Source organism: Metopolophium dirhodum, chromosome 8 (genome assembly GCF_019925205.1).
Source record: "Metopolophium dirhodum isolate CAU chromosome 8, ASM1992520v1, whole genome shotgun sequence".
NCBI lineage: Eukaryota > Metazoa > Arthropoda > Insecta > Hemiptera > Aphididae > Metopolophium > Metopolophium dirhodum.
Genome location: NC_083567.1, coordinates 9,326,825 through 9,354,433, shown reverse-complemented (window position 1 = coordinate 9,354,433; position 27,609 = coordinate 9,326,825). Strand labels below are relative to the sequence as shown.

At 27.8% G+C, this 27,609-nt stretch overlaps 3 protein-coding genes across 8 annotated transcripts; 2 read left to right on the top strand and 1 right to left on the bottom strand.

Moving 5' to 3' along the window:
* Window positions 1-373: 373 nt before the first annotated feature.
* LOC132949881 (uncharacterized) lies at window positions 374-3,085 on the top strand. The gene is made up of 5 exons (XM_061020991.1): window positions 374-982; window positions 1,499-1,663; window positions 2,427-2,517; window positions 2,618-2,736; window positions 2,808-3,085. Exons 2-5 carry the CDS (start codon window positions 1,513-1,515, stop codon window positions 2,945-2,947), a joined length of 501 nt encoding a protein of 166 aa, XP_060876974.1. The 5' UTR covers window positions 374-982; window positions 1,499-1,512; the 3' UTR covers window positions 2,948-3,085.
* A 154-nt stretch (window positions 3,086-3,239) lies between these two features.
* On the bottom strand, window positions 3,240-5,122 carry LOC132949880 (multiple coagulation factor deficiency protein 2 homolog). Of its 3 annotated transcripts, XM_061020989.1 has the most exons (6): window positions 4,949-5,120; window positions 4,722-4,881; window positions 4,505-4,645; window positions 4,177-4,256; window positions 3,942-4,093; window positions 3,240-3,492 (listed from the first exon to the last, which is right to left on the bottom strand). In XM_061020989.1, the coding sequence occupies exons 2-6, from the start codon at window positions 4,845-4,847 to the stop codon at window positions 3,302-3,304; spliced, it is 690 nt and encodes a 229-aa protein (XP_060876972.1). In that variant the 5' UTR covers window positions 4,848-4,881; window positions 4,949-5,120; the 3' UTR covers window positions 3,240-3,301. The 3 variants fall into 3 exon arrangements, with proteins under 3 accessions (XP_060876972.1, XP_060876973.1, XP_060876971.1); XM_061020990.1 differs by having other exon boundaries at window positions 4,177-4,257; window positions 4,509-4,645; window positions 4,722-5,122; XM_061020988.1 differs by having other exon boundaries at window positions 4,722-5,115.
* A 60-nt stretch (window positions 5,123-5,182) lies between these two features.
* On the top strand, window positions 5,183-25,999 carry LOC132949879 (neuropathy target esterase sws). 4 transcript variants are annotated; one of them, XM_061020985.1, is made up of 24 exons: window positions 5,183-5,819; window positions 7,151-7,226; window positions 7,309-7,406; window positions 7,630-7,743; window positions 7,910-8,007; window positions 8,092-8,332; window positions 8,963-9,172; window positions 10,444-10,516; window positions 10,612-10,820; window positions 11,395-11,603; window positions 12,497-12,628; window positions 13,902-14,025; window positions 15,337-15,493; window positions 16,056-16,435; window positions 16,593-16,775; window positions 17,724-17,879; window positions 17,954-18,073; window positions 18,241-18,427; window positions 19,609-19,725; window positions 20,040-20,156; window positions 21,376-21,587; window positions 21,687-21,776; window positions 23,320-23,440; window positions 24,457-25,999. In XM_061020985.1, exons 1-23 carry the CDS (start codon window positions 5,718-5,720, stop codon window positions 23,425-23,427), a joined length of 3,513 nt encoding a protein of 1,170 aa, XP_060876968.1. In that variant the 5' UTR covers window positions 5,183-5,717; the 3' UTR covers window positions 23,428-23,440; window positions 24,457-25,999. The 4 variants fall into 4 exon arrangements, with proteins under 4 accessions (XP_060876968.1, XP_060876967.1, XP_060876970.1 ...); XM_061020984.1 differs by lacking the exon at window positions 24,457-25,999 and having other exon boundaries at window positions 23,320-24,356; XM_061020987.1 differs by lacking the exons at window positions 19,609-19,725; window positions 24,457-25,999 and having other exon boundaries at window positions 23,320-24,356.
* The last annotated feature ends 1,610 nt before the right edge of the window (window positions 26,000-27,609 follow it).

Sequence of the window (27,609 nt, the reverse complement as noted above, 5' to 3'; positions counted from 1 at the left end):
ATAGACAACATAAAAACTATACTTGGTGTATGGTAAAGTAATTATAAGAAATAGGTGGGTGTCAACATTTTATGTGGAGGTGTGGTGTCTAATGTCATAGGTAAAATGTTGGACTTCGGCGCCACTGAATAGGACCATATAGTACGATATCGTCACAGAAACATTATTACTTCAATATTCATGATATAACTAACAGTTAGTAATAACTAATAGCTAGTTAGTCTTATATTGTTATATGGTAAAATAGTAAAGACTAAAGACCGTGTAACTGTGTGAGTGTCGTTATCCACGGACTAAATAATCTATGCGTTAACCGGCAATGGTGACCGTGATAAGTGATTACTGATAAGCCGAAATCTACGAATTTACCTTTAACCGGGTAAAGTAAACAATAAAACGTATCTCAGACAATTGTTTCTAGTATTTCTGAGTAGTTGACTACACATTCAATATTCATATTCTGTAATCCGTTCTACTTATACTACCACCCATCGCACATTCGACTAATAATCATTATAATTTATTTTTTGTTTTAAAATATAAATTCCAATCGCCATTCGCCAAATGTCAATCGGTTCACTGTCGGTGTGACTGGCTGGCGGCTGCGGGTCTTGGTGTGGTGCGGTGGCAGCGGGCAGCCCTCAATTCTCTGGTTCCGAATTCCAGACATCGTCATTCGTCTGCGAAATATCACAAATCACAATAATATTATCATATCATGTCGTGCGCTTCACGTTTCGGCACGATGGCGCTAAACGCGGCTGACTAGCGGCTCGCCACTGGATATAAACTATTTTGTTTGTTTTCGTCCATCGGCGACGAGCGAATTATTATCAGCACCCAGCGGCAAAGAGTGATGACGACCGTCCCGAAAATCAAATAACAAAATATAAATTAACATATTTTAGGAAAATAATCCATCGTTGCGTGTAGACTTAACTGTCGAGTGTCGGCGTGTGCCGTGTGTTTGGGTGCGCGCTAGGTATAGTACGATGTTTAACAATATTAATCACGTAGTGTCGTAGTAGTCACTAGTTTGACGATGTTACAAAAAACAACAAACCGTATTTAGACGTATAAAAAAAATAGGTCGCTCGGGGCCGGATTAACCAATAACCATTAAGCACAGTGCCTACGGGCCACGACCTTAGACATAATTGCTGTCCCAACATGAAATAAAACAATATTACAGTTGGTACAATAAACAAATAGTATATTGTAGACATTTGTTTATTTTTAAGTACTTTTCAAATTTGACTACTTTGTTACGGTGCCCCGAAATGCTTAGGGCCTAGCCTACAAATAGTACAAATGGTTTAATCCGGCACTGAAGATGCCAATATTGTAGTATGTTTTGTATTTGACGACGATAGATCGAATCGAAAGCGTTTGTCACAAGTACACAGACCGGGTCTGTTACTATTGTTTGAATCAAAAGTCTAGAATATTATTTACACTCGTGTGTAGCGACTTTGTTAATATGTCGTCGTTGTTGTAGCTTAACTTGGAATCATGGTGGAAGACAAAATCCTGTACACTTTCCGGGGGTGGTTGGCATTTGTGGCTTTCATGGACCTCGGCGTAACGTTTCGATCGTTTTTCGAAAACAAATGTATCATTGGAACGCAGACCAATTTACAGGCTGATGAACACTTTATACACGGTACCTACAGTAGTTTTTACATCTGATAAACGGTCAACTAAATCTGTAACTAACAATGTTATTTGAAATTTGGGTATTTTTAAAACGCACATAATTGTTATTAAGTTTTTATTGAGCAAACTAAATTAAAGGTTTGGTATAGTAGTTAGTACCTAACTTAGTTTTTACTATGATGTTGTTTCTGTGAATAACAGTTGGTTATTGAAATGGTTTAGAACTTAAACATTAAAATATAAATTGTAATAGGCAGTAAATAGTGATTTAGATATATTTTAAGCTATAACCAAATTTCCTTAGAGTTATTTCTACTCTAAAATTTTAATTATTAAGTTTAACTAGTAGCAATGATAAATTATAAAGTCAGAAATGATCTAATAATTGTTATTATTTACAAAAAACTAAATGAGAACATGTGAAATTAACTGATTAAATAAGAAAAATATTTTAATTTCATATTAATAAATGCTGAAATAGGTAAATAGCAAAAATTAAAAATATTGAATATACATGGAAAACAATTGAACAGTTGGGATTTATTATTATATCAAAACCGACAACTCTTAGAATAATTTTGGTTAATATGGTTTTGTATTATATTATCTATTATTAGAACAAGGATGTCATTACAAATGCTTAAATAGGTTAATACTTATCCCAGAAATGATGTACATTTCTATTATAGTATATTGATTATTATAGCTTTAAAATCAAAATTTATTACAGCAGAAATATTAATCTAATTTTTCAATTAAATTATTCACAGAGGAATTAACTTTACCAAGAGTGCTGGGTATGTTTTCGCTTCTTAAAGCTCTATGTTTGATACATTGCTCATTATTTATTCATTATAAGCCGTAAGTACTAAAAAAGTGGTTGTTTTGTATTCACTATTGAGCACATAATTTTTTTTTTTAAGATTTTTAGAATTTAATATTTTGTATACTTAATTTGTAGAATGGTCAGTATTGGTGCTATGTCTATGGTCTTATCCATTGTTTTATATCTCAGTGAAGCAATTCATTACCGTTCAACAACTTTAAATTTCTTTATTGTTTTTCCAAGTATTTTAAATGGTAAATTAATACTTTTAAAATAATATATTGAATAATGAATCATTTAAATATATTTTTTTACATTTTCAAAGGTTTAACACTGATTGGTTTATACTTAATTGTACGCAAGATTAATAAGCCACCATCTGAATGTGTTGAAGAAAATGTTGAAATGTTAATGAGTAAACTCAAATATCAAAAAAATAAGAAATATATTTGTAAAAAAAAATAAGTATGACTATGATAATATAGAATACAAGAAGAACCATTCAAGATTTGTTTTTAAATTTTATAAATTTGTAAAATATTGAGCTTTCCTAGTTTTTTTAAATTGTACTTAATTAATTATATTTATATTTAATTGAATGCATTTCTGTTTGTAAGTAGTAATGATTTAATACATATTTATGAGTTTTCACAAAGTTGGTAGTTTTTAACAGTTAGTTTTTGATAAAAAAAATAATTTGAAAAACAATATACTTATTTTAGGATCTTTAAAAACAAAAATAATTAATTAGGTAATATTCAATTTCAAATAAAAAAATTTTATTTATATATATTTTTTGTAATTATATTGTTTATTTTCTTATGCCGATTGTTTCTGAGTACTGCCTGCTTTGTTTTGAGCAATAACAAATTCTGGATAATCTATAAAACCATCAAAATCTGTATCATCCATAGTTAATATAGGATCAATTAACTGCATTAATTCTTCATCAGTAAATATCTTTTCCTGGGGAGGTGCTCCACCCGCTGCGGGATCATGACCACCTTGAACTAAAATTAGAACATTTCAATATTTAACTAATTGAAAGAATACTAAATACATTGTACATTTTCTAACAGTGTCCGTTCTAAAAAGTTTTACTTATTTTTTTAACACTTTGTTTGAGAAACCATTATTACCTTTAAATGGTAACCTACATTTTGAATTCATAATCTTTGATTCAGATAACTTACCTAAAAATATTTAAGTATAAATAATTAATAGTTTTTTTATTTTCATTTAAATTTTAGGTGAAGTTAAGTTAAATTTAGATAAAAGGAATGAAATGAGTTTGATTTTAACTTCTCAGAAGATTGAAATATGAAAACTTTGATCTGAAGAAGACTTCAAAATAAATTCAAATCAGAATTCTTATGTTTTGGTAGATCAATCAATATACTAAAATACGTCTAAATTCCTGTTTCACCATTTCCAATACTCTTAATAAATTAGTAATTACCATGCCAGTGTATAAGTGACTTGATAAGTTCACATCCATCTAATTTATTATTGTTATCTGCATCATGCATTTTGAAATAATGAAATTGTAATTCTTGTTCAGACATTTTGCTTGTGTCTAATGTTGGTAGATCCAAATGTTTTTTTATGTGCCTAAAATAAAGTAGTATGGTGAAAAAAGTATGTCATGAGTATAAACAGTTTACTATTTGTAAAAGATTTGAAATTATATTTACTCGCTTTCTTCTGCTAAGTTTTGATTATGTAACACTTGTTGTGTATGAGGATGATGTCCTTGGGAACCGTGGCCATGACTCTAAAATATTATTATCATAACAAATTATGGAACAAAGTTTATTATATATATAAAAGAATTATTCCTCATACAATCGTACAGACAATTTATATAACTTATAAAAAGTAAGAATGTTATTTTACCTACTTAAACCTATAATTTATATGACACTGGATTTTATTTGTGTAATAACATTATAAATGGATTGTATGAAAAACAATTTTATTCACTATGATTAATTTAAATATTTCATTCTGGAAACAATATACCGGTGGTGGTGGTTGTTGTTGTTGTTGTTGTTGCTGCTGTTGTTGATGTTGCTGCTGCTGCTGAGGTGGTGGCGGCGGTTGCTGTTGGTAAGGTAATTGTTGAGGAACATTTTGTTGTGGAGGTAAATGTTGAATAGGTACCTGGAAGAAAACAATTAGTCAAACAATATATGATGTACAATGCATTTACTTGTAAGTATTTTGTTCATTTATTTACTTGCTGTTGCTGCTGTTGATATAGTTGCGGATTGACACCTGGCGGTGCTGGTGCATATTGTGCAGACGATTTATGACACAAGACTACAAGAATAGGAAAAGTAACTAAGAGCGTTTTTGAAATCATTTTTGGTAGAAACACTCATATACACTTTTTAACGCTGAACACCATACAATATAAATAACGAATGTGTTGTATTTAAAAATTCGAGTTAATTTTTTATGTACCTGATATGTGGTGTCGTCTTTAGTCAGCAACTTATATAATTTTATCTAACAAATAACAATACCGTTTCGAGCCATGTCATAACGTTCAGAATTTATTCGGAAATTCCACTCGGACCGCCAGACGTCATTAATCATTATCAGTAAGTAGTTGGAACTTGGAAGGTGCCCCCACATCAGTACATCACCACGTCGTCAAGTCGCTTGTTTAGTTGTTTCCATGTAATACATAATTTCTCCTGGCGAGGATGCCCCTACTCTTTTTCGGATGTTATCACTAGTGGATGAGTGATAAACAAAACACATGTTCGTTATCATTGTATTGTAATTCGGTCATCTAAATATAGTACTAATAAATAGTCAAATATACAACTGATACCTTCATGATTAAAGAATTACAAAATAATATTATGTACAATGACAATGCCAGTGAATGACTATTATCTCACCATAGTTGACAGTCTGCAAGCTTCTATGAGCCATAGTTGTTGTTGGCTCTATGAAGTGTGAAGTATTAATTTATATGAATCTTACGACTAGTAGTTGTGCACTAGTGGTAGTCAGTACTGAATTATGTTTCGAATGTTCCCTTGACTATTGTACTACAATTTCTAAACAACAAGTTTGTTTACACACCAATGAATATTTCGTATCATGTCACAATATTTGACTTGTAATTCGTTAATAATGTGATATAATAATTAGTTTCTCGGACATTGTATGTTTATTAACGATTGTCGTCTGTCTTTCAAACCGTCAACACGTTTATGCAATGGGATTATTTGACTTCACTAATTCCTTCCGAGCTATAATCTATAGTCCAGCTTTTCAACAATGGATAACGTCCACTTACTCTTTCATGCTGCTAACAGAAGTAAGTATCATACTGTATCATTCATCATGTTTTGCTTAAATATACCATTATTTAAAATGTAATACAATAACATACTATATTATACTAATCCCTCCTCCTGTGTAATAAATAACTTAGCAGTTAATTATTGTTGAAAATCACAAAGGAATACATTTTAGCGATTATAGTAACTGTTGCGCCAGTTGATAATGGCATAATGCAATCCATGACAATTGTCTAGAATTACATGTTGTGTCACGTTATGTGATTTGAAATTATAGGTATTATAAGTATTTAAAAAACTATTTTTCTCTTCAAGTTTTATATTATATATAACTTAACATAATAGATATAGGTAAAGTGAACTTTTAAAATTTAAATGTTGGTAAACAATTATTTTATTAATATTATTCTTATTAATTAGTTGAAGAAACACTTGAATAATATTACCATTTAAAATGAGTAAGCTAATAAATAACTTTTGTTTACATCCATACAATAATTTTGACCCATATTTCTCATTTCATTTACAACAAAGTCATACATATTTCATAAGTTTTAGGAACTCAAAAATTCTTGAATTTGATTTATACTTTTGAACTATAATGATTGAATAGCTGTTATCTAATGCATCAATTGTTTAAATTCAAAATGAATCACTTGACAATTTTAATACTTTTCAAGAGTGATAAATATACTAAATGTGTCAAGTATTTAGTAATTCAATTTAATAAAAATATAGTCTTATTCCAAAAATAAAAAATATAATAATTCTTATTAAAGTAGAAATATAAACGCACTTATTTTATATATATAATAAAAACTCAGTACATGCCCTTTAACCTGTTAATAGGTATCTATATAATATACAGGATGTCTTGCGAGGATTTACCCATTGCGATATCTTCTGAGATAATAAATATATCATAATTCAGTTTTTTTTATTAGACTCAGATATAAGGACTACACATATTTTATTTTTTTATTTAATACAATTTTTTGGTAAAAAAGTTATTTTTTATATTTTTATTTTTGAAACTATTGAAGACAGCCGTTTTATAGAGTATATTTTTATGAAAATATTGACCTTTCAACATTTTATTTTCATTAACCTCATGGTTTTTTTAAAAATTTTTAGTTTATATGTAAAACAGCAAAAAACCGGTTTTCCCTCTATGGCTAATGAGTTTATCCTTACGGGACACTGTATATTTATTTTTTCTTTATAATTTAGAGTTACACCTTTAAGTAGATATTTATCTATAACTAAATTTTATTCAGATTTAATATAGAATGTACATAACTTTATATACTTAATTGTTTTGTTTAATAATAATAATTTTTTTTTTAAGAACATGTTGATGATAGTTGTATGCATAGTAGCATCAATGTTATTAAGATTTGCCTTCTACAAATGGAAATCAAAATGTAAGTTACTTACTAAGAAAAATACTAATGAATCATTTAATCATTAATTATTTGTTCATACATAGTATATATTTATTTGTAGTTCATGTGATTCGAGGAAGTGACATCTGTTCTGTTCCTAAAACAAGGTTTCGAAAACGTGATAGAGTTTTATTCTATGGCAGAAAAATGTTGAGAAAGGTATACATATTTATAATTATAAAGTAAACGTTATTCATGAAACAAGTTGTTATGATTTGTAGTTTCAAATCATTACTACAACATCTAATATTTAAATATACATATCTACTGTAAAAAGTATTTCTGTTCAAAGTGTGTTTGTACAATTTTTATTAAAAATACATGAATTTCATTTTTCCAACAATAGTCATGCATGTTTAATTAATGTAAAATTTTGTTTAAGGTTAAAAGTATATCTGGACAAGTTCACGGCCAGGGGAAAAAGAGAAAATTAGTAATCAAATTTGCTAGGCGTTTATTACAAATGAGGAAAGAAACATTACCTCAGAGATTAAACGTATGTTTTTATTTTTGCTTTACTCTGTTACAGTAAATATAATTTAAAATTAAGATATAGTAGATATTAAATAAATTTAAAAAACTGAAAATAATTAAATATATTTTTCAAGATTATAAAATTGTATATTTAGTTGTACAATCGCAATTTTTTTTTTGTTTTATAGGTACTGGAACCACCTGCTGAGTATTTAGAGGAAGAATTAATAACCAAAGATGGGCAAAATGTCCCTCCTGATGCCTTTTATATGCTGCAAAGTATTCGGTGAGTATTTATTTTATTTTTTTCAATAGTTATAAATGTTATAAATATATATTGTTTTATTATTATTTTTTATTATTATTACAGAGTTTTTGGCCACTTTGCAAAACCCGTATTTTTAAGACTTTGTCGTCATACAGAAATCTTAAATGTACATGCTGGATCACATTTGTTTAAAGTCGGTGATCCTGATGAAAATGTATTCATTGTCCAAAGTGGACTTATTAGTGTGAATATCACTTCAATTGATGGCAGTATTATACCTCTGAAATTAGTAAAAACGGGAGATTGTGTTACATCATTATTAAGTTTTACTGATGTTCTCACTGTAAGTGAAAATATTAGCTATGTTTCCGAGAGAACAGACCCAAGTATTGACTTAAACTTGTTAATCTTGTCCATTCCCCATTGTAAGCAGGGGTGTAACTAGGATTTTTATGATTGTGGTATTAATTATAAACATTATACAATCCATAATTTATTATATTTATATACTCTATATATATTATTTATATATTATGTCTGTTAGGATCAATAGATTGTAATAAATCATTAAATAAAATGCTTCACCATTTGTTTCTAACCTGACCATCCATAAAGGTCTTGGCATTAAACCAGTAGAAGAAGCTATAGCTTTCTATAGATATTTCTTTACTTGATTACTTGATTTTCTAATCATGAAAATCCATTAATAAATATTCCTTTAAAGTTTAATTCATTTAAAAATTTAATATTAATATTGACTCAAGTGGAGTGTCTAACCTTCTTCAAACATTCTCTTCTTTTGATACACCACTGACACTCACTTGATATCGGTCAGTGAACCATATGAGGTCAAGAAGCACGCACTTTGTTTAATGAATACCATACACAAAATGGGTCTGTTCTCCTATGACGCTATGAAATAAAGTATAATAAATTGCTTATTTAATTTTTATTGAATAAATATGTAACTCAGGGCCATAAAAAGAATTATAAAACTGTTAGTGCTCAAGCACTTGAAGATAGTACAATAGTAAGATTACCAGTTGCTGCATTTCAAGAAATCTTCGATGATGATCCAGAATCATTAGTCCAAATAATCCAAGTGGTTATGGTCCGTTTACAGAGAGTTACATTTACAGCTCTTCATCAGTATTTGGGACTATCTACTGAGTTGGTACAAAATGTAAGAATACATAATGGTTAAATTACAAATGCAGTAGTTAGTAATATTCAGTATTAGATTATGAGCGGAGGGATGCATTTATTGGTTTTACTTTTACAATAGTGGCAGTGGTTTTAAAATTAGATCTAGTTAATAATTTGAATAGTTATAAATAATAATAATAATATGATATCAAAGAAATAAGGACATTTTTGTCACCCAATAATTTCTAGCATGTACCAGAAGAAAATTTTCAGTTGTGTCAATAATTAATATTAAATTATTATTAAGAGGATGCTACACAGACATTGGTTGGCTTTGTCTTACATGTGCGTAACAGCACATTTTACACTCAGTCGATCACATTTAGCTCTATTAGTTTAAATATTTGAGTGAATTTACTTCTTTAGATTATTTATTATTATTATTATCTAGGGCATCTCATAGGCTTTTTATTATATTTTAATTTTAAAGTGAGTTATGAGTATTTTAAAATTGAAAAGTATTTGTTCATCTTAAAATACTCATAACTAGATTTAAAATTAAAATATAACAAAAAGCCTATGAAATGCCCTAGATCTTACCTTTAAATTGTATAAGGGGTCAAATCTCTATATTGTTTAAACTAATGGAGTTAAACGTGATTTGCTGAGCGTAAAATTTAGTATGTTACGTGATCGCAAGACGAAGACAACAAATGTCTGTGTTGCGTCATCTTAAGGCCCTTGCAAATCCCATCAATTTTTCATCAGAATGACCTTAGAGTCTGTAAAAAATTAAGGTACTTCTAGTAGTTTGATTTAAAAAATGAAAAGATTTTTGATTTGGTAAATATGTTTACTTTGCATCAGTCCAGTTTTTAAAATAATTGATGATGGTTGGGACTTTGGGAGTATATTAGTATACAAACACTAATGATTGATAATTTACTATATACACAAATACGAGCAGTCACTGCGAGGAACAAAAGAATTGCCTAAACAAAACTCCTTAAAAATGACGTGTTTCCAAGGGGTCTTAAGCTAGAGTGCTAGTGAGTGATTTAACGGTTTGGCTTATTATCGCTATCCTATTAAAAAAAAAACCTAACATTTATTTGAAACAAAAGATAAGTTCCAATGTTGTATACCTTTATAAAATTGTATTACAAAAAATATGTTTTTATAATTATATCCTCAATAGTTTATAAATTTGTCAAATTATAGCTTTCAAGTTGGGTTAATGTATTAGTTAATTGTCTTAATATTGATATGTGTGTAACATTTAGAAAAAAAAGAATACTTATGTTTTAGGGTTTAGAAGAAAGAAAAATGAGTCCTTTCATTTCAGCTACTAAAAATGAGTCTTCCATGTTTTTACAACAAGGTAGGTTTTAAAAAAATAATATTAATCTAATTCACTTATGAAATGTTACATAACTATCTTTTGTAAAAATTAATTTATTATTTTGATTTGTGTAGAAATTTCTATAACCGATAAAAAATTGGAATCACTTTTAAATCAGCCCAAAACTGATCCAAAAACTGACCAAAAAGATTGGTATCTCAAAATTGCTAGGAAAGTTTTTGTCAAAAAACTCCAACTTGATAATGAAGATTTATTATTGGGAAAAGTGGAAATTCGCAAAATACCTACAAATACATATGTAATGCAAGAAGATTCTCATAAGGTATGATTCTTGTTATTAATACATTTATCCTTAAATTCTATAAGGGTTTCTATAAGAGTATTTATTTACAGTAGAAATAATATATATTTACAGTGGAAATAATATATATTTAAAAAAAACCATTAAACATTAATAGTAATAAAAAACAATTTCAATATTTAGAGTTTCAGATATTTTTTAAAATAGGTATCTTAGTATATAAAAAAAAAACTATTTTGCAAATATTAGCATACTTGAATTTAACACGTTGACTGTGTATGTCTTTTTGCAGTTTTCACGCAGTCTGTATGATAAAAGTAATAACAAAATAAATTTAAAAAAAAAATAAAGAAACTGCTCATAATGACGTATGTATACATATTTAAAAATATGCGTTTAATCCATGCTAAATAATAATAAAATAACATTCAGCCACGCGTAGGGAATATTAAACCATTTATTTTAAATGTATATCAGATGCCAAATGGCTTCAGTACGCATTCAACGTGTTAACATAAATTCAATATTCTATTTAATTCTTATTGGGTTCCTTTACTATTTGTAATTTTAATCTACAACATTAATAATTTTTCAGGATGCTGCATTAGTTTTGTTGTTAAATGGATCAATGATAGTATCACAAAAAATGGACCCAGAAGGATTAACTGAAGCTCATATGTATTCAGTTAATCCTGGTGATATTGTTGGTGGATTAGCTGTGTTAACTGGAGAACCTGGATTTCTGACATTTAGAGCCAACCGTCCTAGTATAATTTCTATATTATCAAGAAATACTGTTTATGAGTAAATAATATTAATATTTGTGACATAAATATCTTTATATAAATTATGCAAGTTACCAATTTGAAGTATATTTTAGGTTGACAGTTTTTAGAAATATAAATTAATGATGGTATGTTATGAATTTAACATGATTTAAATAACTTATGATCTAGCTTTTGGCGCTACTAAACTTAAGATAGAAAATATAATAATTGTCGGGACTAAGATTCAGGACTTGTTGCACTAAAAATCTTTAAAATGATCAAATTATGCAGTAAACGTTTTATTTTAATTTGAAAAAAACATATACTACATATAAAAATGTTAAAAACATTGAATAGTTGAATATTTATTATAATTGATAATTAAGCACGTTGTGTGCACATGTGTTGTCACCGTCTTATTGATGCACTGCCATTGGAGAACATTATATGTGTTGTCTTATTGCTTTTTACGATATTTTAATTTTTAAGTGAGTTTTTCATGACATGAGTATGACAAAATTAAAATTTAAAATAATCAACAAGATAGCAACATTGATTATTAATTGATTCAGAGATTTGTAAGATCTTTACTAGTGCTAATTTTTTTTTGGGAAATATTATTTTCAAAGCGTTATCTTAACACAAAATTTACTGACGATAATATATTTAAGTAAGTAATAAAATGCCAACAAATTTTCAAATATGCAAAGTCAAACTTTGTTTAATTTTACCATTTCACAAAATTTGTTTATTTCTTAACATATAATAATCTACGTTTTCCTCAAAAAGCTTGCAAATGCAAGTAGTCCTAAACCCTAGTTATAAAATATTGATCACTATTATTATTACAATATAAGTCAATCCTAAAATATTTTCTTGAAATAAATGTTATGATGTACAAGTAATAAATTGTTAAATTTTTTTTGACAGGATTATAAGAGTAAAACCACAAATTGTCTTGCCTATAGCAAATACAGTGGTTACTCGGTTATCATCATTTGTACGTCAAGTCGATTTTGCATTGGATTGGTTATTTTTTGAAAGTGGACGTGCAGTTTATAGGTGAGTTAAAAATTATTTCTTTACTTATGCAGCTACAAATAGATAACATAGAGTTTTTATTAAAATCCTTTTGTAGTGTCCTAATATGTGGCTTACATAAATAATCAAAAATTATTTTATAGTTTTATACATCGTAGGTTTGTTTAAGTTAAGATTAATAATTCTAATAAATATTATATTATTATAGTTTATTCATTATACAATATACACAAGAAAATCATGACACAATACACATACTTTTTAATTTTTATGATAATCTTCTTACCTTTAAGTTTGTCAATAGGTTAATTCACTTTAATATTTTAAGCTAAAAACAGAAAATTGGTTTTTCTGAACTTAATTTGATACGTTTGTAAGACGGAGCCAATGCATGCATAGTAGCGTCCTCTTAATAATTTTAGAAAATGTGACTTATTCACTCAAAATGTTAACTCAAATGAAGAATTAGGTAATCTCTCATTTTAGTTTTTACTATTCAATAATTCAATGTATACTTTTAGTTTAGTCTTAGATTAATACATAAATAGTCCATAACTATATCTGTAATATCAAAACTGTAAAAATATATAGTAATTATTACAATTCACAAGTAAATTGAGATCACTAAGAATAAATTTATTAAGCGGGGAATTATTTATGACGGTTAAGAATGATATTGTCAGTCAGCGAGTAGAGGAAAATTAATTTATGTCCTTTAACTTTTCAGTAAAATGTGCTGTTGTCAAGTTTTAACTAATGTAATATTCGTCAAAATTATAATACATAATGTCATATATAATGTATTATCTATAGTATTTAGGTTAGGTATAGTATTTAAATGTAGACTATGGCCAACCATAGTAAAAATATAGTATATTGCTACTTGAATATTTTTGCATTATATATAACAACTTTATTAAGCGGACTGCCCACCATGCGGGTGGCCAAGAGACACAGTATACATATTCATTATTGATCTACATAGGATTGTTTTAAGATTATAAAATTATAGTAAATAATTATATAAATAGAATTACAGTTAATTTAAAAGATAAAATACCTACTAGGTAGAATTTATGATGCTTTAAAAAAAAAAAACAGATTTTATATAAAAAAAAAAAAATTCTTTTTTTAAAGAGCTGTTATAATTAGCCGTTTATTTTTACAAAATATCATATATATTGTAACATTTGATATTGGAAAACATTATAATATAGCTCTATAATATTACTCTATACACTAAAAAATGAGAAATTAAATTGATGAAATATTGTATTTTGTGTATTTACTACAGACAAGGTGAAGAATCGGACAGTACATTTATCGTACTGAGTGGGCGTTTGCGTTCTGTTATCACACATGAAAATGGTAAAAAAGAGTTGGTTGCTGAATATGGAAAAGGAGATCTAGTAGGAATTGTGAGTTTCTAATTTTGAAGAGTTTGTTTGATTATTAAAAAATAAGCTAGAATGCAATATTGGCCTACCTCTTATAACAAATAAAATAAAATCATTTTATGAATCTCTATTATTAACCCAAGCATCAGGAGGTTCAAAATTATGTTGGGAACTTTTTTTGTTAGTGTTATTTAATATAATTTTGTGGTAAGACCTAAACTTTACCAAAATATAAAAAAATAGTTAATAAATTAATGCATAAATTATAAACAGAAATTCAATATTAATATTGTTTGGATTAAAAAAAACCAAATAATATTTTAAAGAACCAATAATCTCTAAAGGTTCATATTTTGAATGAATCATATTATGATACACAGCTATTTTTCAAACAGATTTATTTTTATTCCTAAAATTTTTGGAATTTTATTTATAAAAAGTAGGTCAGCGCATTTTGGTGGTGGATGTTTGTCCATCGTCCCTTCAGGTCTCGGACAGGATAGTGTAATTTTACTGTATTTGATTTGAATGCAATGATTGCATTTGATAAAAAACGATTCTGAGCGGGCGAGGGAATCTTTTTTATTTAATTTTATTCGTTTCTATGGTGATAAACAAAGTGTTTTAAGAACAAATAGGTTAAATAGATAATTTATATAATTTATAATTAGGAAATGATAAAAATGAAAAAATATATAAAATAAAAGAAAAAACTCATGTCGCTCAAATATTTTGAAAATTTTACCATGTCTAGGTGGATAATATAAATAAACAACCCAAATTTTAAGTTCTTACAAATGTTTTTAACCGATATACAACAAAAAACTCCCAAAATTAAAATGTCTATAAATAGCTCAAAAATGGCTAAAAATTTCCGAACTTTAAACCGTAAGGAACAAAATCCAAAATACAACAAAAAATATCTCTTGTCATTTTTCATTTGAAGCAATATTTCTGGTAGAAAACGTCCGTAATTATTTAATATTATAAAATTGTGAAATCGTACGTTTTTTCTTCTTTAACCGCTTTTATTTCGAGTAGCATTTCGAAAATCGAAAAATGACCTCTTTTAAAAGTACCAGCTCAAGAACATTACCTTTCAGAAAAGATGCTATATTTGATACTTTTGATCAAGTTTAGAGGGAGAAAAAGTGTTTACAGAATAAAAAAGAAATAAACATCATCGTAAAACCATTACATTCCTCGCTCCGCTCAGCACCTAAAATTACACTATAATGTACATTTTATTTTGTTTTTATTTGTTTTTATTTTTTGATTATCTATTATAATTTATTACCATGTTTTATAATTATAATTATTGTATCTATTCAGGTAGAAGTTATTACCCAAACACCTAGAGGAACAACTGTTATGGCAGTTAGAGATTCAGAATTAGCCAAATTACCAGAAGGATTATTTAATGCAATTAAAAAACGTTTTCCTGGAGTTGTTTCTACACTTATTAATCTTCTGGGACATAGAATTTTAGGTAATTTAAAAAAATGTATATTTTTAATCTTGTGTAACTTTATTCTGTAAAATAATAATTATGGTCTTGTAGTAGTAAACCAATTATTTATATATATATACTTAAAGTTATTAAATACCGTGATTTTCTGTCTTTGTCTAACACATGCGCGACATGGATTTTATACGTGTTCTTTGTCAAACATACCAATTGATCTAATGAAGCGATAATAATTCTAAAAACATATTTGAACTTGTGTCAAGTTTATTTCAAATCGACCTTTCCACATTTTGATTTTTTAATTTTAACTTCTCCAAAACAATTTTTTCATTACTCTTTTTTAACATAACTTGTTTATGAATTTGGGGGATAGTTTAAAAAATGTGAGAAAGTCGATTTCAAGTAGACTTAACTACAAATTCAAATACTACAGAATTCTTATTCATTAGTTCAAATAGCATGTTTGGAAAATAACACGTCTAAAATGTCATGCAATTGTTAGACAAAGACAGAAAATCATGGTATCAAATCTTAAAAATGACATTGTTAAATTGTTGTTGGTATTAAAATTATTAAATTCTAGGCACTTGGCAGAAGCCTACGATTAGTAAAACACTAGATACAAGACCAACACAAAGCAATTTTTCAACTATTGCTATTGTGCCTATATCAGATGATGTACCACTAACAAGTTTTACTTATGAACTTTACCACTCGTTATGCTCTATTCGATCAACTATACGGTTAACTTCCGAATTTGTTAGAAGTGTATTAGGAAAATCAATAATGGATTTGAATAATGAGTATCGTTTGACTACATGGTTAGCCCAGCAAGAAGACCAACATAAAATTGCACTTTATCAATGTGATTATTCGTTTTCTTCTTGGACTCAGCGTTGTATTCGACAAGCCGATTGTATATTGCTTGTCACACTAGGAAGTAAACAACCTATATTAGGAAAAGTAAGTTTTCATGTTAAATTAATTTTTAGATTTCATAATGTTTAGGTTACTAATAACTGTTAATAAATTACTATTAATTATAGTTTTAAATATTTTTTAACTTATATCAATAAATATTACTTGTTATACAAAATGAAAATTAATTCTTTTGTTCTAGTATGAAAAAGAGATTGAACGCCTAGCATTACGTACTCATAAAGAATTAATTTTGATACACAGAGAAGATTCAGATTTACCATCTAATACAGTTGAATGGTTGAATATAAGATCGTGGGTATCTTCACACCACCATGTACAGTGTCCTAAACGTATATTTTCTAAACGTTCTGTTTCTGTAATAGTAAGTGTTTTATAATTAATAGTCTATTCAGCGAGAGAACATGCCGATTCTGCACATCCCCACTCTTTACCCTGCCGTTGTGACCGATTCAACTATGGCAGGGTGCCGTAAGGAGATGCGCAGAAGAACCGATTTTTGTTGGGCCGCTGCGTGTTCTCTCGCTGGACAGGGTATAGTATGTATATTTTAGATGGACATTGCATTACAATAATATCAGTAGCAGGCCTTCTTCGTACGGCAGTTCCCAAATTGGGTAGTAGGTAATACCAAAGATCCAAAAGTGTAGTTAATTTAACCGATATAGGATAAAGGTATGGAATAAAATAATCATTATTAATTATTATATATTCTCATAATTCCATCTTATATACCACAGAAAATCAAAATAATAAATAGATCCTAAAAACCATCCCCTTATTTTCACCATACATGAGACAGTCTGACTTCAAAACTCTAAGATTTGTATTTGGCAATATGGAAAAATCATAGATAAAAAAGTAATAATCTTTTGGTCTGCATAGTACACCTTATACTAAAGCGTAGGACATAAGGTACTAAGTACTCATCAATATAGTAGTAGATCTTTTTATCATGCTAAATGTCCTCGTTGTCTTTCTAATAAACTGATTTGTTTAAATTCGTATGCTGTTCCCGCACGATTAAATTCTTAAAATAGGGAAATAGGCTGGCAAAATGTCCTTTCTCAGAATCATTATCATTGAATTCAAATGTAACAAATCCATTAGAGTAATCTACTTAATTAAGATAAATCAACATCTACAATACAGCAGAGTGATTACCTTAACTTTTTAATAAATACTTTGTAATTTTTCTAAGTTACTAAATAATAAGTATGGTCAACAATTATTACATTTTAAACCTACAAATTATGATATTTATGAAATCTAAATAAATAAATAGTATAATATAATATATTAATATATTTAGTGTGATCAATATGAAAAAATATTACAAACAGAAGTCAACATACATTCAGATTATTCTCGTTTAGCTAGATGGTTAACAGGAACTTCTGTGGGTCTAGTGTTAGGTGGCGGAGGAGCAAGAGGTGCTGCTCATATTGGAATGATAAAAGCTATACAAGTATGTTATTATTTTATTTTTTTACTTGGGGTTTTATTATATAAGATAATATGTTTGTATTATTTGTTCATCAGGAGGCTGGTATTCCCATAGATATGGTTGGTGGTGTGAGTATCGGTGCTTTTATGGGAGCTGTATGGTGTGGTGAAAGAGATATTATTGGAATGACACGCAAAGCCAGCTCTTGGGCTGAGGTATAAAAAATTTATTTTTATGTTTTAACTAAATTTAAAATAACATATAAACTATAATATTATTTCTTGGATAAATTATTATTTTTTAAATGTAATAACCTGTAATTAAATTAAACTAACATGCACTAAAAAAAATGTTAAATAATAAATTCAATATTATTTTGTAGTCAATGACAAATCGGTGGAGGCAAGCATTAGATTTAACTTGGCCATCTACGTCTATGTTAACTGGTCAATATTTTAATCATACATTGATTTCTGCTCTCGGAGAAACACAAATTGAAGACTTGTGGTTGCCTTATTTTACAATTACTACTGATATATCTGCCAGTAAAATGCGAATTCATACTCATGGTATAATTAATTCTTTATTTAAACATATTAATATATTTTGCATATTGTTTGATAATAATTATTAACAATTATTAATAATTATTTAATTGTGTATAATGTGTGTTAAACATATTTATTAAAGTTTATTCGAACAAAATTAGGTATGATTAATGGGTTTATTATATTTTAATGTTTATTTCTTAGATCTGTTATTTATTTTTTAAATGTTCTCTTAATCAATTTGTTTTCTTTTATACTTCTAAGAAGTAAGTTTATACCAATGTACTAGTTATACAAATGGTGTACATAAATATTTATTTAAAACTAGTATACACTGAATTTTAAATGCTCTTAAAAAATAACCTTTATTTTTATAACTTTTATAATATTAATTTAAAATATTTAGAATTTTTTTGAAATGTTGATTTGTAGTTAATCAATAAATAAATACTATAAAAAATATAATTTATTTTGATCGTGATACTTATGGTAGTAATTGCAGGTTGATCTGACCGCATGCACTTATGACCTTAGATCATATACTATGGATTGACCTATGTCCCATTAACTTGAAGCACTTATCAGCGACCAGTCTCTGATTGAGATACTTGATGATCACATGCGCAAAGAGAGATGTCGCATATTTTCTAAATGAATTGATATATTTATAAATATAATCCAACACCTAAATATGTGATAATTTTTCTCAAGTATGCGCATGCACATCAAGTATCTTAGTCAAAGGCTCGTTGTTTATACGTGTTTTAAATTGTTTACACGAGCGAGATGGACATGGCTCTGTCCATAGTTTAATAAATATGATCTAAGCTTATATATGCTTAAATATGATCACTTATTATCGATACACTTGTATGCACACAATACAGTGTGTATATAACAAACTAAATATTTTCTAGGAAAGTTAACCTTAAGCAATAAATATAAATATTTTTTAATATGGTACAATATTAAGTTTATATACACTGATTTATTTTTAACAAGAATTAACACATAAAAATGTTTATCGCACATACATATTTACAGTGACTACATATTTTATTATTCTTCAATAAAATTAATTTACTGTAATTACTGTGATTGATTTACATATTTGGGTTTTGATAATGTAAATTATTTAAAAAATTTAAACAGCATTTTTTGGATAATTCGTTTTATTTTGAATAAGCGGTTTTATATTCTAGGATCTTTGTGGCGTTATGTTCGATCATCAATGTCTCTATCCGGTTACATGCCACCTTTATGCGATCCAATTGATGGGCATTTATTATTAGATGGTGGATACATAAATAATTTACCAGGTATATTAATCACTTGTTTTACATAAATAGATTATTTAAATTAATACAAAGCAAACAGGTTCAGTTAATTAATCTAAACAATACAAATGGTATAATGCTTAAATTACATTTTATAATACTCAAATTTCCAAAATATAGCATGGAAGCTAATTAAAGTATATTATTAATTTCTTGCAAAAATTCTTAATAAATATGTAGTAATATTACTAATTAATAATTTGATATTGGAGAAATGTATGTGCGATAGGCATTTATGGTTAAACCTTTGTCTTAGCCAAGATGACCTTAATTAGTGTGTGGTAACTGGTAAATAGGTTATGTTTGGAGGTATGTGCGAGCAAGTATGTCAATTGCTGGTTTATTTCCTCCCATGTGTAATCCTGATGATGGTCATTTACTTGCTGATGGTTGTTATGTAAACAATGTACCAGGTGAGTGTTTCATAATCTAATCTAATATATCAATTATGTTAGTTGATATTTTTGAAGATAATTGGACTGATGTATTTTGAGAAAGAAAGTTACAACAAATTACATCCCCCCACCCCCAGATACTATAGAGTAGTATAGACATTGTATATTATTCTATTCCATCAATTTGTTATTGGAGTGTTAGTTTAATTGCACATACATACTCCAATCATCAAAATAATATCTAATACAGTAATATTAATAATTAATATTAAAAATAATTAATACTATATTTTATTTTCTTGATTTTTAATCAAGTAAGTATGGACGTATGATAATTGAAATGAAAAAAGTCTGAATTTTAAAAACTTCAAGAATTTGTGTTAAATAGGAAAATAATAAATATGTAACTCAGTAATGATGTGTAGGTGGGTAATTTAGCTAGTTTTAATGAGAGAGATTTGATTTCACACCCAAGCGATATAACCACTTGAATTCATAAAAATGTTGGAAATAGATTATCATTTAAAATAGATTATAAATTAGACACTAAATGTGGAATAACCATTTTTTTTAAAAAATTATTTAATTTTTCACAGATAAAAAAAGAGTTTTTTTTTGCTAGATTTTCATTTAGCGAGGTAGATTTCCAAAACTGGAGAATGGATTTTGTTGTTTGGGATCTTGTTAGATTCACATTGGCTAGGAAAAGTGCAGTGAAGATTTTTAGAACTTAATCTTCAATCATTAATTCACTACAAAGCTGTAAAGCTGAAAAACATCAAAAAACGCCCAATATAATTTGTTTTAATTTTTTTTAATGTTCTGTAGTAAAATAACTATTAAAAATAAAGTTCTGAAAATCTTCACTGCATTTCTCCTAACCAATGTGAATCTAACAAGACCCCAAACAACAAAATCCGCTCCCCGGTTTGGGTGATCTATCTCACTAAATGAAAATGAAAATGATTTTTTGTGGGGTTTTTCACACCGATATTTTTCTGGATTCAAATTGTTATATACCGCTTGGGTGTGATATCAGTTAATAAATTTCTAAAAATTAAAAATCAAGAAAGTTTACATGCCGATCCCTGAATTGGCAAGCGTTTTTTTTTTTTAATATTTGATTAAATATATTTCAATAAGTAACTTAAGTAAAATATTATTGAATCAAGAACTTTCTTGTAAGTCATAATATTAAATGCTAACTGTAACCGATTAAAATATGTGTACAATTTAGCCGACATTATGCGTAACCTTGGAGCAAAACATGTTCTCGCTATTGATGTTGGATCTCAAGATGATATGGATTTTACCAATTATGGAGATAGTTTGTCTGGGTTTTGGTTAATGTGGAAAAGATTTAATCCTTTTACTGCATCAGTTAAAGTTCCAAATCTGGAAGATATACAATCTCGACTTGCATATGTTTCTTGTGTTCGTCAACTTGAGGTAATCTTTTACTCTTTTGTCTTTATAAATGTTTTGTTATAATTTAAAATTATCAACATATTTATTATTAAAATGTTGTTTTCTATTTCTTAAATGTAGGTGGTGAAAACGAGTGATTATTGTCAATATATAAGGCCTCCTATTGACAAATATAAGACACTTCAGTTTAAAAGTTTTGAAGAAATAAAGGTAATTTTGGTGTTACAAATTAAATAACAATAATTCATCAAAAAAATTATATATGTGATGTAGCCCACAAAATAAAAAAAGGTGGGAAAGTGGGTGTCACTCTGCTATACAGTAGGTTACAAGTGGGTCACTGTAATGGATGGTGTTAAATTTTAATTCAACGATATAATATCATTGTATACGAAAAATGATTCTGAGCGAAGACGGTCAGTCAGCCTATGATATATAAGTATATTTGATGCTATTATTGTGAATAAAGTAATTTATTTACTTATTTATTTATTTATTTACATGGAATCTTGTTTTAAATTTTCAATTCTTACCTATAAAAGTTAATTTTATAAATTTTTAACTACAAAATCATTTTTAAATTTTAAATATTGTTAAATATTGAATTTTAAATGCTTATAAATAAATGTGTCCATATGTATTTTTAATATTTTTTAACTGCTATTGTAACAATATATCAGGAACCTTGTATTAAATTTTCACGCTTTTTGATCCAACGAATAAAATTGTATTGACATTTGTAAAAAAAAAAACTGAAAATGCCCGTAAATAGCTCATAATAAGTCAAAATATGTTGAAAATTGTATGGTGTATAGAAAATGCCATGGTTATATAAACATTCTGTGAACATTTCGTTGAAAATTTTGCATAAAAATTCCTACTTTTCCTTAATTTTTTTTCCCCCCGGCTTATATAATATTAGGAGCCTTGTGTTAAATTTTCAAGCTTTTTTATTCAACAAGTAAAATTTTATTGACATTCTTAAAAAAAAAAACTAAACAAATGAAAATTGAAGATGTTTGTAAACAATTCAAAACAAATAAACATTTTTTGATATTTTTATCGTGTATTGAAAATGCTAATAAAAATGATCATTTGTTTTATAGTTACACCAAAAACCAAAATCGATTTTGTCAAAAAGTGAAAACCAATTTTGTATAAAATTCCTACTTTTTCTTAATTTTTTTTTTGTTCTTCCCGGTGCTTTTAAAAATTACTGGGAATTTTTTACTTTTTACCCCTCAAAGTTCCAACTATATTCACTTTTGGAAGAGATACTGTTGAAGAAAATCTAAGCATTTTTACTGTCTTAAAAGGTGATGACACAAATATACCCAAATAAAAAAAAAAATTAAAAAAAACACATCATTGTAAAACCAATATTCATTGCTCCGCTCAGAATCTAAAATTTTCAGGAGAATTATTTGTTCACAATTTTATTAAATATGATTTAATGAATATTATTTTTTTTTTTTTGTTCAAATTTTCAACAAAAATATAATTTGTCAGTGATGTTACTTGTAAAAAGTTTTTGTTATTTATTTTTTTTTATCATTGTCAATCTCTATGATGTTGTGGGTTACATCAATTGGCCTTTTCACCATAAATATACAAGATCATTGATTATTACAATATTTTGGGTCATTAATCGTAAATTATTTATCTTTGATTTTTTATAATTATTTTATTTGTAGGTCTTACAAGTTAAATGTATAAAATAAAAAATGTACACATTGTTTTATTTTTTTTCTAGGAAGTAGGCTATCAACACGGTAAGACATATTTTGCGGGTTTAAAGTTGGCTGGAAAAATTCCGTTTGGAAAACAAGAATCCATGATGTCTCATATTAAACCTGAATAATGTTTGCATCTAGGTATTGTTCAAACAATTTCATCTAGTTACCAATTAGTTGAAAGTATTTACAATTTTATCATCAATTTATATCTATTTGTATAATTAATGTATATTATGTAATTAATGAATCAAAAAGAATTATAAGTGATAAACAATTGTGATACAAAAATTAATCTAGTTCACATTAATTGAGATGTTAATATTGTATATATTTATTTCATAATTGAAAGTTTTGAATGTCAATGTAACTTAAAAAAAAAAATGTTTTTAATTTATCTTTAATATAAGGTATTTTATATTTTTATTTTTCTTACTTCAGATTTTAAACTTTATGGTTTTATTGTTAATACATAATACTTTATATTTGTGTTTTTTTTTATACATTTTTATTAACTATAATAGTTTTTAGATTTATAAAATGCTTTATTTTGATAGTATCACTCAAATCATAAGTTATAAAAAAGAAAAATATTTTATACCTATTCAAAATTTTATAAATACATTTTTTTTTAAATTTTGAAATCTTTAATTTTAAAATTTTTTATTTAGTATACTTATTTTTTTCATTATGCATCCATTTTATCTATAATTATGTTATTGAAAATATATTTTTCAATTAAGAAATTTCCAAAAAAATAAGAATTTTATACTAAATACTAATGACTTCAAATTATGTATGTCAAATACCCCATTAACCTTCAAAAAATTGTCCATGTTATTCCATGTAAAGTCTAAATTTGAATTGACATGTCACAATATGTTTACACCAATTTTTGCCTCAGAGTGGCTTAATCAATACAATTATATTACCCGTGACGACTTTGAGAGGGTTATTAAATATTACGGTATAATTTAGGTACTTATTGATAATAATAATTTATTAACTATTTTAATTATATTACACAATGTGTCTTTTTACACCAAATTAATAAAAAATATTTTATTATTCACAAATTAGTTCATAGTAATTAATGATGTGTATTATTTAGTATTGTGACGCACTAAAAGAATTTGTTAAATTTTTACTAATTTCAGAGGTATAATATTGCCATCAATGAAGTGATATTCACACTAACAATGAATACATTTTCATCAGGACCATGAACATTAAGCAAATGTGATCCAGCATGTACATTTAAGATTTCAGTATAACGACTGAGTCCAGTCCGGCGATAACGTTCACCATGAACGCACGGTCATTACGCTCGCTCCGTTATCTGTTTTTCATACGCTAATATTATATTATTATACTCTGCCGTTACGTTTACATAGTATGGCGGCCCAATCGTCTAATAATCGTGTCACAACTAAAACTAATCCAACTTGAAGCAAAAGAAATTTATCTTCTTCATCGCTTTCTCCCAAGCCAGAGGATAAGAAATCAAAAATATTCATAACTCCAAACCGGTACTCAGTTCTCACCACACTAAATGACTCTAACGAAAACACACAGCCAAACATGACTCAAACTCATACTCAAAATATCCCACCAAAACCACCTGCAGTTTATATCAAAGGCGTGAGTAATTTTTCCAGTTTCACCTCAAACTTGATTAAAATTATCAACACAACAGAATTTATCTGTAAAACCACACCTTCGTACCTGATCATCCATACTCATTTCTATGAGCATTACAGACTACTCATTAAATATCTAATTGAGAACAGCATCAGTTTTCATTCATACCAGCCGTATGATAGGGCATAGCTGTTTTCGACCAAAAACGTACCCTTCCCTTTTCGGCCGATTCACTTTTCGACCAAATTTAAAAAAGGTCCATTCCCTTTTCGACCAAAACAAAAAGTTTTGTAATATGATATGTAAAATAAATAAAATAATTGGTATATAATTTTTGTAAAATTGTGGCAATTATAATTTTAAAAATTATTTAAAGTATAAGTTACATAAAATGTTGTAAAATAAAATATTGTAAAATAAAATATAAGAATACCTATATATTATTAACATTAGTTTTGTGTTAATATGTCACACTGTGCATAATATTTTATAAAAAGAATAACATAATAATATACAATTTTTGTCAATAATTATTAAGTCTAATAGTAATGTGTATAATATAATATTAAGAAAGATAGTGACTCTCTACAATACGTATAACGATCAGTCTTGAGGTACATACTACATATTATACTGATATAACTATATATTATGGTAGTAACAATCACAGTCGACGATCACCGATCGTATATAATAAATCGTAATAATCGTATTAAAAAAAAAAAATGTTAATATATGGGTATTCTATTTTACAAAAATTATATATCAATTATTTATTCTACATATCATATTACAAAACTTTTTGTTTTGGTCGAAAAGTGAATCGGCCGAAAAGAGAAGGGTACGATTTTGGTCGAAAAGGGAATCGACGTTTTTTAAATTTGGTCGAAAAGGGAAGGGTACGTTTTTGGTCGAAAACGGTCTCGCCCGTATGATAAGCGTCCATTACGGGTGGTGATCCGCAATCTCCACCATTCTACCTCTACTGCAGATATAAATACTTCTCTTTCGGAATTGGGACACCAGGTTACCCACATTCATAACATTAAGGGCCAGTTGTACCGTCTATGATTAAAGTTAATCAGAGTTTAACCGGCCGAATTAGCACGGTTAAATATCTGTTATCAGCTGATTAAGCTTAATCGTAGTTTAACCGTAGACGGTACAACTGGCCCTAAGCGCTCTTCCGATAAATCACCTCTACCTCTCTTTTTTGTCGACCTCAAAAAAGCCACCAACAACATGGATGTATACAAAATCGAGTATCTACTGCACTCCAAAATTGTTGTCGAAAAGCCCCACCCACGTAAAAGCCCACCGCAATGCCATCGCTGTCTGTCTTACGGGCACACTCAGAGTTATTGCAACCACATTCCACGATGCATCAGATGTGGCGAAGAACACAGATCTGACGTATGCACTATGTCACCAGAATCTCCGGCCAGGTGTGCTTTATGCCAAGGTAGTCACCCAGCAAATTACAAAGGCTGTCTCGTTTATAAAAAACTAAATTACAGCCAACTTCGTCGTGAACATTTTATATCTACTCCCAAATCTCATACAAGCTTTCCTAAATCCACCTCAAATCCCAATACCGATAAACCATCATATGCTGAAGCTACTTCCTCCAATCATAACCATTCCCACTTATCTCCTAATAGTTAATACAGAAACTTTATTTTCATCCTTTATTACCGAGTTCACTGCAATCATAAAACCCCTCCTGTCTCTGCTAACGGCTTTCTTAAATAAAGGTAAATTGTAATTCCATATACCGTTATACGTCCACCATAATATATTGTATCATTTCATTTTATATTCTTATCTAATTATCTAATTATCTAAATTATGCTAGAATAAGATACTATATATTGTAAACCTTATCTATATTATATATTGTAATAATTGTCGAACTATAATAATTAATAGTTATATACTGGAAGTTCTAATAAAAAAAAAAAAAAAAACGACTGAGTCTTAAAATATCGCTTTTTCAAAGTGGCAAAAACTCTGTAATAATAATAAATTATGTACAATATGTATGTATTTATAACTATTGCAAAAAAACTCTAAATAGAATAGTGATTCATTCACATCAAATAAAAAATAAAACTCAACGAATACTTTGTACACTTTGTAGCATATAAAAATCATCAGGAGGAAGTGAAGATCATGTTGCCTGCCTTTGGTTATTCTCCTCCTCTAAATACTCAGCCAGTGGTTCCAAAAAACGGCTAAAAAAAGTTATCAGAGCAATATAGAAGGAAACCATATGTGTAATAATAGGAAACCGGAAAATTCAGGGTTACTTGGGTTTGAAGATGACTTTAACTGTTTGAGCAACTCATTAATCAACTACAAAACAATAAAAGCCATAGGACAAGCATCCAGTAGATTAGGACTAAAAATCAACAGAGTTACAATGAAGATAATGAAACAGTTAAAAATGAAGATTGTGTTGATGACGAATTTGGGTTTGAAAAAGTAATTGAATTTCAGTATTTAGGAGATATGTCAAGTGTCAAACATAGGCGGAAATCCATTAAAATTTCAGGGGGACTAACATTATTATAAACAACAATGTGAATGGGGGAGAGGGCTAAATCGTAGTCAGGGGGCCAAGCCGCCCTCTCCCTAGCCCCCTCCCCCCTAGTGATGCCACTGCCCAT

What these genes read in the sequence shown, in the direction of transcription:
- LOC132949881 (XM_061020991.1), top strand. Translation starts at nt 1,513, where the DNA reads ATGGTGGAAGACAAAATCCTGTACACTTTCCGGGGGTGGTTGGCATTT. An exon ending in TTATTTATTCATTATAAGCC is followed by an intron (nt 2,518 to 2,617) that starts GTAAGTACTAAA and finishes CTTAATTTGTAG; the next exon opens with AATGGTCAGTATTGGTGCTA. An exon ending in TTTTCCAAGTATTTTAAATG is followed by an intron (nt 2,737 to 2,807) that starts GTAAATTAATAC and finishes ACATTTTCAAAG; the next exon opens with GTTTAACACTGATTGGTTTA.
- LOC132949880 (XM_061020989.1), bottom strand. Translation starts at nt 4,847, where the DNA reads ATGATTTCAAAAACGCTCTTAGTTACTTTTCCTATTCTTGTAGTCTTG. An exon ending in ATCAACAGCAGCAACAGCAA is followed by an intron (nt 4,646 to 4,721) that starts GTAAATAAATGA and finishes GTTTTCTTCCAG; the next exon opens with GTACCTATTCAACATTTACC. An exon ending in GTCACTTATACACTGGCATG is followed by an intron (nt 3,493 to 3,941) that starts GTAATTACTAAT and finishes TTCTAATTTTAG; the next exon opens with TTCAAGGTGGTCATGATCCC.
- LOC132949879 (XM_061020985.1), top strand. Translation starts at nt 5,718, where the DNA reads ATGGGATTATTTGACTTCACTAATTCCTTCCGAGCTATAATCTATAGT. An exon ending in CTACAAATGGAAATCAAAAT is followed by an intron (nt 7,227 to 7,308) that starts GTAAGTTACTTA and finishes ATTTATTTGTAG; the next exon opens with TTCATGTGATTCGAGGAAGT. An exon ending in AACGTTCTGTTTCTGTAATA is followed by an intron (nt 16,776 to 17,723) that starts GTAAGTGTTTTA and finishes TAATATATTTAG; the next exon opens with TGTGATCAATATGAAAAAAT.